The sequence below is a fragment of the Ipomoea nil genome, unplaced genomic scaffold, assembly GCF_001879475.1.
Source record: "Ipomoea nil cultivar Tokyo-kokei standard unplaced genomic scaffold, Asagao_1.1 scaffold3030, whole genome shotgun sequence".
Taxonomy (NCBI): Eukaryota; Viridiplantae; Streptophyta; class Magnoliopsida; order Solanales; family Convolvulaceae; genus Ipomoea; species Ipomoea nil.
In genome coordinates, this window is record NW_017619458.1 from 5880605 (window position 1) to 5896245 (window position 15641).

At 36.3% G+C, this 15641-nt stretch overlaps 1 protein-coding gene across 2 annotated transcripts; it reads left to right on the forward strand.

Moving 5' to 3' along the window:
• Positions 1–7760: 7760 nt before the first annotated feature.
• Positions 7761–13212, forward strand: LOC109163467 (protein SIEVE ELEMENT OCCLUSION B-like). Of its 2 annotated transcripts, none has more exons than XM_019312213.1 (8): positions 7761–7935; positions 8033–8125; positions 8547–8953; positions 9045–9115; positions 9998–10149; positions 10264–10383; positions 11278–11667; positions 12334–13212. In XM_019312213.1, the coding sequence occupies exons 1-8, from the start codon at positions 7807–7809 to the stop codon at positions 13039–13041; spliced, it is 2070 nt and encodes a 689-aa protein (XP_019167758.1). In that variant the 5' UTR covers positions 7761–7806; the 3' UTR covers positions 13042–13212. The 2 variants fall into 2 exon arrangements, with proteins under 2 accessions (XP_019167758.1, XP_019167760.1); XM_019312215.1 differs by having other exon boundaries at positions 8033–8122.
• The last annotated feature ends 2429 nt before the right edge of the window (positions 13213–15641 follow it).

Genomic DNA, 15641 nt, shown 5'->3' on the forward strand with positions numbered 1-15641 from the left:
ATCGCTGCTCTATTTCATCCTCAACCACATATGTCTTCACCCCTTCTGCCTTGGTGAATGCTCGCACTCGACATTTAAAACAACCGGCACTTATTTCCTTTTGGACCTCATAAAAAATAGTCGGTGTGTACACTGCTGCTGCTGAGCGCTCAATGCGTAGGCGGGTCTCAAAAGTTGGTATCTGTCCGCTGCAACCTGCGCTTAGTTCTAGGTTGTTATTTCGTTGCTTTTGAACCGCACGCTCGAAACGGGTGAAAAATTCTACAAGGCATAAGTGCTTGTTCATGTTACTCTGGAAAATCCTATTCTCCGCTTCCGAATGGGAAGTTGTACGTAGTAGGCCACCCATGAACACATCATCGAAAAATGCGGGCACCCATGATGCACACTCTACGTACATACGTTTTAGCCATCGCTTTTCGTGTAGGTCATATTTTTCAATTACTGTTTTCCACTCAATCTCGAATTCTGCTGTCGTTGATTTCTCGTTCCACACAACACCATTCAATGCACGCCGGAACTCGTTATTCTTGGTCATCTCAGTTCCCACTTTCTCGCTAACCTTAGTCATTATGTGCCATATAAAGTAACGGTGGCGACTACCCGCAAACACATCTGCAATTGCAATCTTCATAGCTGGGTCTTGATCGTTTATTATTAGAGGTGGAGTAGTCCCCATAGCATTCTTGAAGTGTTTTAGTATCCAGCTGTACGACTCCACGTCCTCCTTATCAAGCAGCCACACTGCAAATGTCACACATCTTTTGTGGTTGTCTACTCCTGTGAATGGGACAAACACAAGGTTGTACCTGTAACCAATACCAAGCAATTAGTAGGGCGTCAGATATTTAGCGTCATTACTCATACGGAAACTTTGCACACACTTCTCCAACGCCTGCACAATCTACACATAACTCACGCTTAATTGTTATGCAAATATACACCATCCATGTTATGAAATGCACAGCAAAAAACATACACAAATTAGGTACGCATCACAAAAAACGAGCCATTAGATATGAATAAATACACCATACAGCGTTCGGGAATACACTATTGGTGTGTTTCAATGTGGTGTGTTTTATTACACTATTGGTGCATGTTATCAACACTGTTGGTGTATTCTGGAACCAGGACGCTATAAACGGCCACTGTAATTACAATAACACCCCCACTTACCAAAATGCGCGAAAATCCTGAGAATTAGCCACTGCCGTTAGATTAAACTGATTCAATGACACAGATACGACCACACCACCACACCTAATGACATGACCACATATGAGCGCTCTTCTATATATATATATATATATATATATATATATATATATATATATATATATATATATATATATATATGTATGTGTATATATATATATGTATGTATGTATGTATGTGTGTGTATATATATATATATATATATATATATATATATATATATATACACACACATACATACATACATACATATATATATATACACATACATATATATATATATATATATATATGTATGTGTATATATATACACATACATATATATATATACACATACATATATATATATACACATACATACATATATATATATATATATATATATATATATATAGAAACGCACTCAGGTGCGAATGATTCGCCCAGACGCGAAATAGGAATGGATTCTGTTTGTCCACGTGTCCAGATCTAATGGATGAGAAACACTGATTTTTTAAAAAAAGCACGGTAGTATTTTCGTAAATAATTGAACATCAAAGTGCAAGTAAAATGTATTACCGGTGAGGATAGCCGATAGTCGAGGACAACCATGACTGTTAACATGAGGTCCACATCTGGACCTCGAACGGCCGAGAATTCAATTTTTTTTAGATGGTCATGGCTGTGTAGGGACGGCCCTAACAACCATGGCTGTTTGGAACAGGGGCGGAGGCCATCGTTCCAGGCCGTTTGAGATCCAGATCTATACCTCATGTTTGACAGCCGGACAGCCACGGTTGTCTGTGCGGGACAGCCGGTGGCTGCAATTCTTTTTTATTTTTAATAATTTAATAATAAATAAAAAGTTTTTTAAAGAAATAAAAATAAAAAAAATATTTTAAAAGCGACACATCTCAAATTTGGGATAAATTAACATGTTATACAGGTTAATTTTGGACTCAATTAAACTATTTTACAGGTTTAGGGGATCTGAATGAAGTTTTTTTTTACTTAAGAGATCTAATTGTACTATCCGAATAACTTAGGGGGTAATTTGAATTTTTTTTTAATATAATAAGAAGTTGAGGCAGCTCTTGTTTTAATTGCACTACTAAACATTGTTTTTTTTTTCTTATTTTTTGTTTGACAGTATCATATCTGGGGGGAAATAAATCGAAATGAAACGTTACCGAATGACACCTAAGAGCATCCCAAAAGGAGATTTTGGACCAAGTTTTGAGGAGAGAGGGGAGAGTGTGTTGTAACTTGTAAGAGGTTGGGGTTCTTTGTGTTAGGACTTATATGTTGGCCTGGTGTTCCTACTAGGACTCCAGTTTCGTGCTTTCAATATTATTCATGTAATAGACTTTGTTAATGTTACGATCAAACATTCTAGTGTCATTTGGTATCAGTTATATCTAGGATTCTCTCTCATGGCAGCCACCGATAATAGTTCTATTAATGAATCTTCCGAGCGGACTGTTTCCGCGGTGGTTGCCAACCCTCCTCCCCCTACCGCCAGTTTGTCTTCCGCGCATCACTTTGTCTCCATCAAGTTAACCATCCGTAATTACTTGTTTTGGAGAACTCAGTTGATTCCCTTTCTAGACGGACATGACTTGTTAGGCTATGACGACAGGACTTTTCCATGCCCGGCGGCTCCTTCACCGGCGGCGTCAGCGGAGGCGGATGGTGCTTCTGGTTCGTCTTTGGCTTTGACGCAACGTCAGTGGTGTCGGAATGACCGGGCCATACTGTCGTTGTTGATCTCTTCCTTGTCGGAGGAGACGTTGCATCTTGCAGTTGGCCGGACTACTTCCTGGCAACTCTGGACGACGGTTGAGTAGTCGTTGGGCTCGTACGTTGCGGCTGCTTGGCGAGTTACAGAACTTGCTGCAAGGCGAGGCTTCCATCTCCGATTTCTAGTCTCATCCTTTGTCCCCTTGTGTGCCCCCCCCCCCCCCCCCCCCCCCCCCCCGAAAAAAAAAAAAACAAAAAAGCAATTCACGGTCCGTGTGCTGCACATTTGCTCACATGTGTGTGCTGTTCATGGTTCATGTGCGGCACATCCACTGGGTGCGTTCATAGGCTCCAATTTTTTTTTTTTTGAATTTTGCTGACATCTCGTTGCTCTTTTTTTTTTTTTTTTTTAACGTCATTATCGCATTTTCTCTTTCATAATCACACTTACAAAAACTTCTCAAAACCTCCACTATTGAAGATGCCCTAACTTCATTGATATTTGAGTTTTTTTTTTTTTTTTTTTTTTTTTTTGTTATTGTATGTTTTTTTTTTTTTTTTTTAAAAAAAAAATCTCTCATTACCTATTTTGAATAAATATAATTATGTGAAATTTCATCTCTTTATTTAAACACATTTAAATTCACTCTTTCTTGATTAAAATTGTTACTCCAACACTATATGAATAACAAAATGTACAGTTTGATATTTAGTCTTGAAATTAAATTGACTCAATTTATTTATTTATGGACCTAATTATAGGTTCATAGAATCAAAATAAAACTTAGAGAAATCAGAAAACCTGACTTATAAAACAAATGAATTGAGAAATTTTGTGCAGGTGGAGCAGGGAGTGGCGGAGCACTGGTGCAGGTGGTTATGAATACATATAATTGAAAACAAAATAACTGTTGCAAAAAAAAAAAAAAAACATATATCTTTGGTTTTTAAATATAATAAAAAGTAGGAGCAATCCTACTAAGCAAGGGCTGCCTCCACCTTCTTCTGTAATTTTAAAAAATTCGTTTAAATTTTTTTTAAAAAAATGATAATTAAAATAATTTTGTATATATAATTTGACATTATGACATCATATCACTGCCGGAAATTATAAAATTTCTAACCACTTAAAAGTGATCTTAAATCAAATCGAAAGTAAAAAGTGGTCGGAAATAGCAATAAAGGTTTTTGGGATGCCAAAAGTGGTCGGAACAAGGTTTTCGACTTAATTTAAGATCACTTTCAGGTTATCGGAAATTCCATAATTTCCAACAGTGTATTTAAGGGAAACTTGAAAGTACCCTGTAAAAATGCTATTTGCACAATTTTTGAGTTTTTAATAGTTTAATTGTTCACTTTTTTCGTTCGAATAGTTCAATTGCACAATGTTTAAAAGTTTAACGGTTTATTTGACATTTTTTAAAATGAAATGATTTCCTTTAAGAAAGAAATTGCTAATCATTTGGGGTGTTTTACCCAAAAGTGAAAGATATTGTGATCAAGGTGGTCCTTTCTTTTCTACATTCCTCTCTTCTCGGGAGATGAAAGAGAAGTGCTTTTGGAGGTGTCCAGTTGTCCACTGCTAGATGTACTAAAGTTTGCTTTGAAAATGGCAATATGCTTCTGAAAAAGTGGAGAGTCCCATGAGAGTGAACAGAACTTGTTTGAAATGTTAGAAAACCTTTAAGAAATAGCATAGTGTGATGTCTTGTAGATCTGCTCCTCTAATACAACCTTGAGGTTCACTCTATATGGATTAATCTGTTGAAATCTCATTGGTAAAACTCAAATAATAATTCTATAGAAAGATTATTATTTTATGGAAGGAAAGAAAAGAAAAGGGTGAAGAGATATGGCTCGTGTTTGGTGTAGGTTTTTAGCACGAGTCGAGCGACTACTCTTTTTTTAAAATAAGACATCACTACCAAACATTGACGGGTGAGAGAGAGCCAAGTCTTAAAAGAGCTCTTGTATAAATAGTGGTGCAAATCCACTTCGAATACCAATATGGGACAAAAGCTTCACTTTTTCCCTTCTTTTTCCAACTCAAATGGGTGTACTTTGAGAATCAATATATCATTCACCCATTATCCGTTTTGAGCGTACAATATATCAATCTCTTCGTCTCACTACGAAGAACCCGAATCCACTTTGACCCGACCCAAATCGAAAGTGAACCCCACTGATAATTGTACCACAAAATAACCACTTAATATGTCATTTTATGTCATTTTAAGCTATTTTTTTTCAACATGATCTTCTTCGAGTTAAGAGCTAAACTTCATAAAATGGGGGAGAAGAGACATAGTTGTAGTGCTTCGAGTGACACCCTACTCCATAAAAAGGGATAAGAGATGAGATTGCCACAAGACAAATTAATGGCCATGTTTGGTAAATGGCTGTTAGCTGTAAGCTGATAGCTGATTAGGTTAATTGGAGGGTATAACTAGTTGATAACATTAATTGATTGCAGGAATGTGTTTGGTAAATTAGCTGTTAGCTGATAGCAGCTTGGTATAATTTCTTTTAAAGTTAATTGAAAAAGCTACTTTTAGCAGTTTTTTGAATTTTAGCATTTTGAAATTGATTTTTTAACCAAGTCAAACAATTAATATTGGTCAAATAAGTCAAAATTGACTAATAGACTAATATTTTACCAAACAGGGCAATATATGTTTTGTTTTTAAAAAAAAAAACACTTAAAACCACTGTAATGTACGATTTCTGAGTTTTTTTTTTTTTTCCCACATAAGGTAAAAACTAAATTCTTTTTTTTTTTTTTTTTTTTATATATACTTGATATATATATATCAAACTGATGATGTGTTTCTATTCACAAAATGATCATTTTTTGCTTGTGCACTTGTGCATAAAGTAATTGATAGTCTATAAATTGTAGAGTGTATTCTTGAATAATAATTGCTTTAAATGTATGTGATTGTGCTTTATTATAAAGTATAAGATATATTGTGATTGATTAACCACATTTGAAGTAAAGTATTGATACCTCTCCACTTTTTTAAGTTTGACATGGGTATAAATGCAATGGAGAATGAGAGAAGTGGGTGTAGCAGTTTTGCAGCAGTTCGATCTGTTGAGCATATAGCATGAAATTAAAGGCGGCAGATGAGATGAGAGATGAGTCCTGGCCTCCATGACTATGAGCATTGAGCAATGGGCTTTGCTAGCTTCGTTGCGGAGGCAGCTGGTACCAATGTGTAGCAATGAGAGTGGCATGATCGAAGCAAGTTTTGGCATCCCGCGCTACCAGGTGGCTCAGATATTAATGCCAACTCAATCCCATTATCATTTCTCAATCCCATTGCATGGTTTTGAGCATAGGCTTGGCATTGAAATCTCTGCCATCGGGTGGGTTCGCGTGCTGCCAAAACTTGTTCCATCATCACACTCTCAATGCCAGGCGTGGCCCCTAGCTGCCTCCTCACCGGAGCTGCCAAAGTCCACCCATTTAATTTCTTTCTGCAGTACTAGTAGATCGGAATTGAATTTCTGGTTGCAAATTAAATTAAAGCTAGTTTCTTTTGTGTATGTATAGTTTCTGATCTTTTGATGGTGACACACATCTCCATTGTTTTTAGCTTCAAGAATGTCTACTTATGAACTACTCCTTTCTGGAATGCTTGTATCACAAATATGTTGAATGTATCCCTTCTGAGTGTAATAACAGTTGCGCTTTTTGCTTTAAACTTCTTCACTACAATATATATATATATATATATATATATATAATCTTTTCCCCTGCACTTCACTTGACATATATAGACACACACATATATTCATTCAAAGTGTATATATATACAGACACACACATACATCATAAATTCATAACAATTAAGTAAACACACAGACAGGGATCGGATTATTATATTAATGATGTTCCCTGGCCTCATGCCTTTTGCTACAAATTTGGACTAGGTTATCAATCATTTCTTTAGGCATGCCTATACTTGACCGAAGCAAGCAAGACTACCCATTTTTCCTGGAAAACTTGCAACTCCATCTGAGATATTAATCTCATATAAAATAACTTCTACATGTAAAGTGAGGAGAAATTGCAACAGGAAAGTTAAAAGTATAATGAATTGATTGAATATAATATAAGTGGAGATCAGAGTTATCACCCTTTGTTTGGTAGATCCATTAGAGAGAGCTGAGATTGGGGAAGTGTATTCACTTCCTACAAACCCTCTAGTTGATCTACACTTGGGTATAACTCTCATCATATGTCCTGATTTTATTGGTGAAAGAAAAAAAATACTATGACACCCGAATGTCTTAATCAGAATCTATGACATGAGTTATATTAGGGAAACCCTAGTTAAGTTGGTCAGACAATTGACTTAGTAACAAGTTTGACTCCTAGTGAGAGCTGCGCGACCTATTGACCTTCTTGGTTTTAACCAATTGGTCTTCTGCCTGCTAGCTAGGGTCACACGGTGACATTTACCTAGTGGATTCTTGAGTAGTGATTGCGTATTTTTCTCACTCTAAAAAAAAAAAAAAAAAGTCCATGTGAAGTAGGTATTATTACTTGAGTGATAGAATGGCAACACCTTCCCTTTACGCCAGACTGTCCCCAAAAGAAAAAGCTAGCTAAAGGCAACACCATCCGGCTTCCAAAGTACAGCTGATGGCATAAGAAATGGCAGCCACCATCATTCATACACTTTGCAGTATTCCATTCAACAAACTACAAGTTAAGCAAAGTACCAAATTAAAGAAGTTGATCATTACACTTCTCACTTTATTCCATTTCCTACTATACCTATACCTAATATAAATTATATCCATGCATCACAAAAGCTATCTAGCTAGTCGACTAGTTGATTTGTCTAGCATATCATCGCAATGTCTCAAACACATCCCGACGAGGCCACAATTATAAAACAAATTCGTGAGACTCATAAACCAGATGGCCGCAACATTAATGTTGGAAGTACTTTTGATGTTGTTCACAACATTCTCAGCAGCCAGACGGTTTGTCAACTTGCTTAATTGCATGCTATATATATCCTTAATATTACTGTTTTTGTGCACCAACTTTACACAAACAGTACGTTATGAATGATTGCAGGCTACAGGGAAAACCATGGAAGAACAACTTCATCAACCGGATCATGATACAATGGAAATTCTGTTCAAAATAAAAGAACTTTCCTACCAGGTTGTTCAGCTTAGCTTGCATCTATCTAGTTTTGAATGAAACAGAGAATGATGTGTTGGGCGGAGGCCTGAAGGCCGGGCCAAGTCCAGCACCAGCGGATTGTTGGGCGGAGGCCTGAATGGCCAAGTCCAGCATCATATCATGCCTTTCGAAATGTGGCACTGGTGCTATATATGCAAGTATACAGAAATAAAGTTACGTTGCACATTCGTTACGTACTAATTACAGTTTTGGCGTGCGGGTAAGTGCTATGCAGTTATTACTGGGAGATTGTTGGGTAGAGGCCTTTCGAAATGTAGTGCTAGCTGGCTACTAGCTATATATGATTTTTGGTTTACTGGTATGTGCTTGATCAGAACACTACATACATACGATGTTTCAACTAAAATTGTACGTTCTATTGTGGTTTTGATCGATCGATTAGATGACATCCAAGTGGTCAAGAGATGGGGATGTTCATGGGATGACAATTAATCTGTTGAACATGTTGTCACCTTATGAATGGGAAGCCAAAGCAGTGATGATCCTAGCAGCGTTTGCCAACAACCATGGAGACCAATGCATTCTAAGCAAAGTGTCAAACAGGAATGGGTTAGCCAAAAGAGTGTGGCTTCTCAAGCAAATTAGTGGCACAAAAACAACCTCGGAGAGTGATGTGGAATCATCAATCAAGTCTTTCTTGAAACTCACAAAGATTATGTTGGAGCTCAAAGAATGTCCACCACAATTCATTCCACAATACCTTCACTCTGATCTCCAACCAAAGGCTATTGCCCACATCACTCAAGCTGTTCTTGTTTGGGCATCGCAGCTCAACACCTCTGGTTCCAAGTAAGATTTAATGATAACGCTAAATGCACGTACTCAATAATGTATATTTGCGACTTTATTTGATTAATTCATTTTGTTGTTATTTCCTCAGAACTCCAGCTGAACCGTTGAAGCTACTGAAGGAGCTTCAAGATACACTCAATGACTGCCATAAGAAAATAGGTTGGTTGGAAATTTAATATATATAATGGTACTATTTTACATGTGCATAAACAACTCAAGAAATTAAATTGGAATCACAGTTTTGGTTATTTTAGAAAAATTCAGAATCTATCTATGATGCTTTGATTTCTGAAGTATCTTGAAACAATTCATAGGATTTAGATAAATCGTCTACACATAAAGTACTGTTTTGATGGAACTAATTGAAACAGGTTTGGATCAAACAATTCCAAGTAATGACTAAGAACAAAATAACGAAAATAACATAAAAGAAATAACAAGAATAGTTGTGCAATTGATTCTTGAATAGCTAATGTATTACAAGAATGATGTTATGATAAGACAAAATGTGTCCTCACTAAGACAAGGAGTATATTATTTAAATTAGTCTATCTATCTAACTCCCCACAAATAGGGAGCTCCACAAGACTAGGTCTTCGAGCCCCCAATTGACACGCTACTCGAGACCCAGAAGCTAACCCCATAGGCCGGCCAACCCGAAGCCGACTAGGAGGCAACCCCGAAAGCTGACCTCGTCCGCCGACCATCTTCATGGCCTCCGTTTCTTATTGTGGTCGGCCTATGTGACTAAGCCCAAGGTCAGCCCTTAGACGGAATCGTAAACTGATACAACCTCAACTTTCTTAGGTAATCTTTGAATAACTTGGAATTTCCCGAGTACATTTGGAGCTCATGTCGAGTCGATTTGACCTCCCATCTCGGCTGACTCCAAGGTCAGCCCTCAGTCAGATGCTTTGCATGCCTTAGATTTGGGCCACGACTCTTGGACTTAAAAGTTTAGCTGGACTAATATATCTATCATATTTATTGTATTATTCATTTATTAGTATATAGTATTCTCATGCATGTTTGTTGGCGCAGAGGAGAAGGAGATACAAGAATCTTATGAAGCATTAAAACTTGCTTTTTCTGGGACGGACCACTCCGACAACAAACACGTTTTAAAGTTGATGTTTAACGTCAAGGATGAACAGAAGATCATGCCACTTAAAAATGGTGAAACTAAAGCGGAGGTACGACCGTAGATACGGAATATTACCTACAAATGTGATGAATATTTACTTCAAAAACAATGATTATCAGCTTATTGACGTGCTGATATATGTAATTCATTGTGGGAATTGCAGGTGAAGGTAGATGACTTACAGACAGATAATAATGTGCTGCTGTTAATATCATCAGGATTAGATATCTCAAAGGAGAGGGCAGCATATCTTGGGAAGGTTTACAAAGACTACCATCCGCAGGTAACATCATAGATTTTATCATCAAGATCATTCAATTTGTGCCAACCACAAATATGTATAAAACTAGTCTTATAATGCGACTAGGATCACAAGGTAGCAGGGGCAAATCCAGAGGGGTTAGGGCAATGGGGTAGTTGTCCCACTCACCCACCTCAGTCTCATACTCCCATTTATATATATATATATATATATATATATATATATATATATATAGGCTTATGTTGAAGTGAAAATCTACTTAATGTGAGACTGTACAAACAATAGCATGAGTGCACACATTATATTACATGAATGTGCACTAACTACTTCTAGACATGCCTAGATGATAGTGAAGACGCTATGAGTAGTTAGCGTGCATTCATGTAGTAGATTTTGTGCATTCATGTAGTAAATTTTGTGCACTCATGTAGTTCTCACCCTCTCACTTTAAGCATGATCCATATATGAACGCAACTCTATACGTAGGGTTTATAAATGTTCAGGTGAAAACCTGCTTAACTTGAGATTGTACAAACAATTGCATGAGGGCACACATTGTATTACATGAATGTATACTAACTATTTCCATGCATGTCTGGATGACGTAGAAGATCCTAGGAGTAGTGATTGCTCAAAATAAATAATATATTATTATACATAAAAATTATCAAAAGTTGTGATAGCTCAATTGGTATAGTTAGTGGTTGTTTTTCATGAAAGGTCTAGAGATTGAATTATTTATTCATAATTCTACAATTGTATATTAGTTGTGAAATTTATAATATGCTCGGCCACTGCAAGGTAGGCTCTACTCAATGCACATTCTCGAATAGTGATTGCCAATTTTCCTAGTTACTAAAAAAAAAAAAAAAAAACAACTAATCTTATAATACATTTTTGGTGTTGCCCATCTAGGGTCATGAAATGATCTGGATTCCTGTTGTGAATGCTCCAAACAAGTTCTGGACTGCTGAGAAGATGAATGAGTTTGAAAGCTTACGTGCCCTGATGGGTTTCTACGCAGTGAATGATCCAAGACAATCAGTGGGACCAGGAGTGTATAAATATGTTGAGGAGGATTTGTTCCAAGCTGGAGAGAAGGATCTCTTCAGAATTTGTAAGGAGCCAATTGTTGTGGTCCTGGATTATAAGGGGAATTTTGTGCATAAAAATGCAATGGGCATGATATTGGCATGGGGAGCTGACGCTTCCCCTTTTGACACATACAAAGAAGAATGTCTTTGGAGGGTGGAGACTTGGGGAACTGCACTTGTGGCCGGTACCATCGACCCGATTCGCCAATGGGTAAGTATATAAGTAACACTGTAAGTGTTACCCGCATGGGTAACTCAATTGATTTCTGGGTGATAGACTATGGACAAAGATACATGATCGAGTCTTGACAGCAGAAGTGTAGGAGTTTCACACAATGTAGTGAATTCTTTATGGGCACATTATACTGGTATTCAACTCGAGTCTTAGCTGTTGCTCGGTGAGAGTTTCACCTAATGTGGTGGACTCGCTCCTTGTGAGCGCCCGACATTGGTTCTCAAGTACTGACAACTGCAGTGTGAGAGTTTCACCCAATTCAATGTGGTGGACTCCTTGTAAGCATCCGACACTGATCCTTGAGTACTGACAGTTGTATAGTAGTGTGAGAGTTTTATCTAATATGGTAGACTCCTTATGGACAACAACACTGGTCTTCTCATCTAATTACCCACCATTTTTTACCCTTCCATTATCTTGTTGTGGCTCTAAAGTCTAGAGAATTTGGCTATTGAGTCTTAATTTGTTTCACTTATATAACATACCTAGTGTGTGAGGTATCATTATAATATGGTGGGGTAAGATTTGTTTATGAATTTCCTTATATATACACACTTCTAAGTAATAATAAATTATGTAATTAATGCACGTACTCCTTGAGAATTTAATTTGGATTTTATCTTCTTTGCAATGGTTGATCAGATTAATGCAAGCACTACACAAGGAGTGGGGAAGAATTTCATTTTCTTGTATGGAGGGAACAACATTGAATGGGCTCGGGAATTCAATGCCAAGGTAAAATCATCACTTTCATCGGACATTGAACCAAAGATGATATATGTTGGAAAAAACAAGGAGGTAAGATCAAAACTCGGCCCAAGCGAAAGCTTGGATGGCCCCTCCACGTGGCTCTTTTGGGCTCGCTTAAAAAGCATGTTATTGTCAAGGATATACTATCTAAAAAAGACGAGTTCTAAAGATGCAAACGATGAAATTGTGAAAGGACTCAAATCTTTACTTGCTCATGAAGCTCCCGCTGAAATTGGAGGGTGGTCCTTGTTATGCACAAAGGACAAGGTGGTCCGATGTGGTGACGGAGAAAAAATGTTGAAAGTCATGACTGATTACGAAACATGGAAAGGAAATGTGAAGGATAAAGATTTTCACGAGGCATTTGACGAGTACTATAGAAACTTTTCTTTTACTCCGCAACACCAACATTGTTGTGGACTCGAATATCCTTATGAACTTGAAAGCACTATAATTCCTTTTATAAGCATCATCCCAGAGAAGGAGAAATGTCCCGATTGTAGTACGGATATGTACAAACTCATAACTTTCTTATGCTGCCATCAGCATGATGACTATGATGTGGAAGAAGAAAGAGAGGATGATGCAATCAGTAAATAGAAACATTGTGTTTGAACACATCATATCCATAAAAGGCATGTCATGTGTGCTTAGCTTTCTAGCTAATTAATTGTTTTTGGCAGCACAAATACTAAATTTCTATTTTGTGTGTTTTTGTATAGCTGAAAATTCAACTAATTAATAAGCATCTTGTATAAGTTTTAATTTGAATTATTGATGGTGCAGTGCATGTTGGAAAATGGGCTTGTAATCTGTAATACATTTGAAATACAACAAAATATAGAAAACAACAGGGAACAAAAACTGGATCATTTGATATCTTCAGGCGTGTAATAACTTTCCTATAAGCTTTAAATCTCCCTCTATAAAAGCAACAAGGTTCAAGATTTAATCTTATGGGATACAAGAAGATGAATGAAACTCTCAAGTTGCTTCGTTTGAGAATTTCCTGTAGAATTGTAAGCCTGTGAAGTATTTTGGTTTCCTGCAAATTGATTGCCTCCATCAATTGCCTGTTTTCTTTTTCTCTCTGTATTCTTCAGATGTTTCTCCAGATATTTATATAAAATAAATATAGCAGTTAGGAGAAGTTACATGGAAGTTAATTATTTAAATTTAAAACTTAACTTCCATAAGATATATCTTATCTGATATATCAAGCATGGGAAATATATAATTGAATATTATAAATATTCATATCATATGGACCTTCATAGGTTCATGCACTGCATACAAAATAACAAAGTAAAATATATATATATATATATATATTATATATATATATATATATATATATATATATATATATATATATATATATATTATTCAATGCATGTAGAAACCATGCAATGCTACATAATAAATAAATAATATATATTTATACTTTACATGCATGCAGACATATTAAACTCACGAAACCAACAGGAAATGCACAACTTTCGTGTAACCAATATGGAGATAGCATCAATCGCACGAAACACTCCATATTAAAATATATACACTTTCATGTTTCGCCGAAACCAAACCAACAAATTGAGAGGTTATAATGCATCTTTCGTGTAAACAACAAAAGAGAACGAAACCATCTACTCGTTTAAACAATGCAATTATACAACCCGAATCAATCTGAGTACTTTCGGTTTCAACCATACGTAAAATCATATTTCCCATTTTACTTTCTACCAAACTAAAATAATATTTATAACTCCACAACACCAAATATTATTTAAGCTTTTCATGGTAGTCCATCTGAATTATTAATCTCCATTACTATATAAATCTCCAACATTCCTCCTCCATTTATATAGTAAAGACTAATACTTTACCAAGATAAATCCAAAACTCATGCATAAATGAAAGTGTCTTAGAGATTGAACTTTCACTTAGTGTTATATGCGTTACATTAATTCGGATTGCAGTGATGGACGAACCTTGAATCACGCAGTCTCTTTGAAGAAACGTAGATATAACACACACAAGTTTTACAGTCATTACAACTCACTGTAACTTGACACTATAAAGGCCATGTGTCTGTATCCATTAATGAGCACATACCAAGTAAAGCCCAAACTTGTTTGAAGCGGCCACACTTCATGCTCACATAGGCTAATCTTTTATTTCATGCACTGCATCTTGCATTTTTTCAAAAGATCAGAGTAAAAACTCATCCCTACAACAATGCAGAACCAAGCATCACCTTTTCTTTGGATACAATTTTAATTAAACTTTTGATGCTTGCAAATCACAAAATGAAGTACTCATCTACATTGAACTCAAGGTCTAACGTAATAACTTAGACGTGAGTTGAGCTTTCCTTCGCTTGCAATTTTAATTTAGGCTTTCCGTATCCCTTCCGATGAACCATGTCCCTTGCAAGGACTCTTGCAAACGGATCCGTTAAAATAAACCGGGACCGTACAAAGTCCAATGCTAAAACACCATAACTTAGGAGCTCCCGCACATAGCTATATCTCATGCCTATGTGCCTTAACTTGCCATTATAACTTATTGTTATATGCTTTGGCCAGTGTAGTAGCGCTGTCACAATGCACTAAAACTGGTGACATCGATTTTAGCCAAACCGGAATCTCAATAAATAAATTCCTTAGCCAATTAACTTCTTTGCATGCCTAAACCAATGCAATAAATTCAGATGCCATAGTTGAATCTGAAATGCAACTTTGGTTTTTAGAAATCCAGGAAAAAACACCTCCTCCAAGCAGATAAACCCATCCACGAAGTGGAGGAAAACTCTTCCTGATTAGATATAACCGGCATCATAGAATTTTAATATTCAATCAATGAACTTGTGAAATAAAATATTTGATTGATTATACCGAAACCCACTTTATAGGTTCCTTAGTCAATAAATATTTATTTCCTGCAAATTCCATAACTAAGAATTTCAATCACCATGTAATTGAATTCATTAACAGTGAGTGATTCCTTAAATAAAAATTAAACCTCCTCCACTTGGAATACCATCCACTTTGGAGAATAATCATATATTGATAAACCTCCTCCATTCAGAAATATCCATTCACTTTGGAGAATAATCATATATGATTTTAAGCTTTTAACTTTTCATGTTTCTTCTAAACTGAAGAATCATACCTTCTTAAATCATAGTCCATGATTTA

Excerpts from the sequence above, each read along its gene's own strand:
- LOC109163467 (XM_019312213.1), top strand. The coding sequence starts at position 7,807 with ATGTCTCAAACACATCCCGACGAGGCCACAATTATAAAACAAATTCGT. Across the intron at positions 10,150-10,263 it reads ATGGTGAAACTAAAGCGGAG|GTGAAGGTAGATGACTTACA; the intron begins GTACGACCGTAG and ends TGGGAATTGCAG. Across the intron at positions 11,668-12,333 it reads TCGACCCGATTCGCCAATGG|ATTAATGCAAGCACTACACA; the intron begins GTAAGTATATAA and ends ATGGTTGATCAG.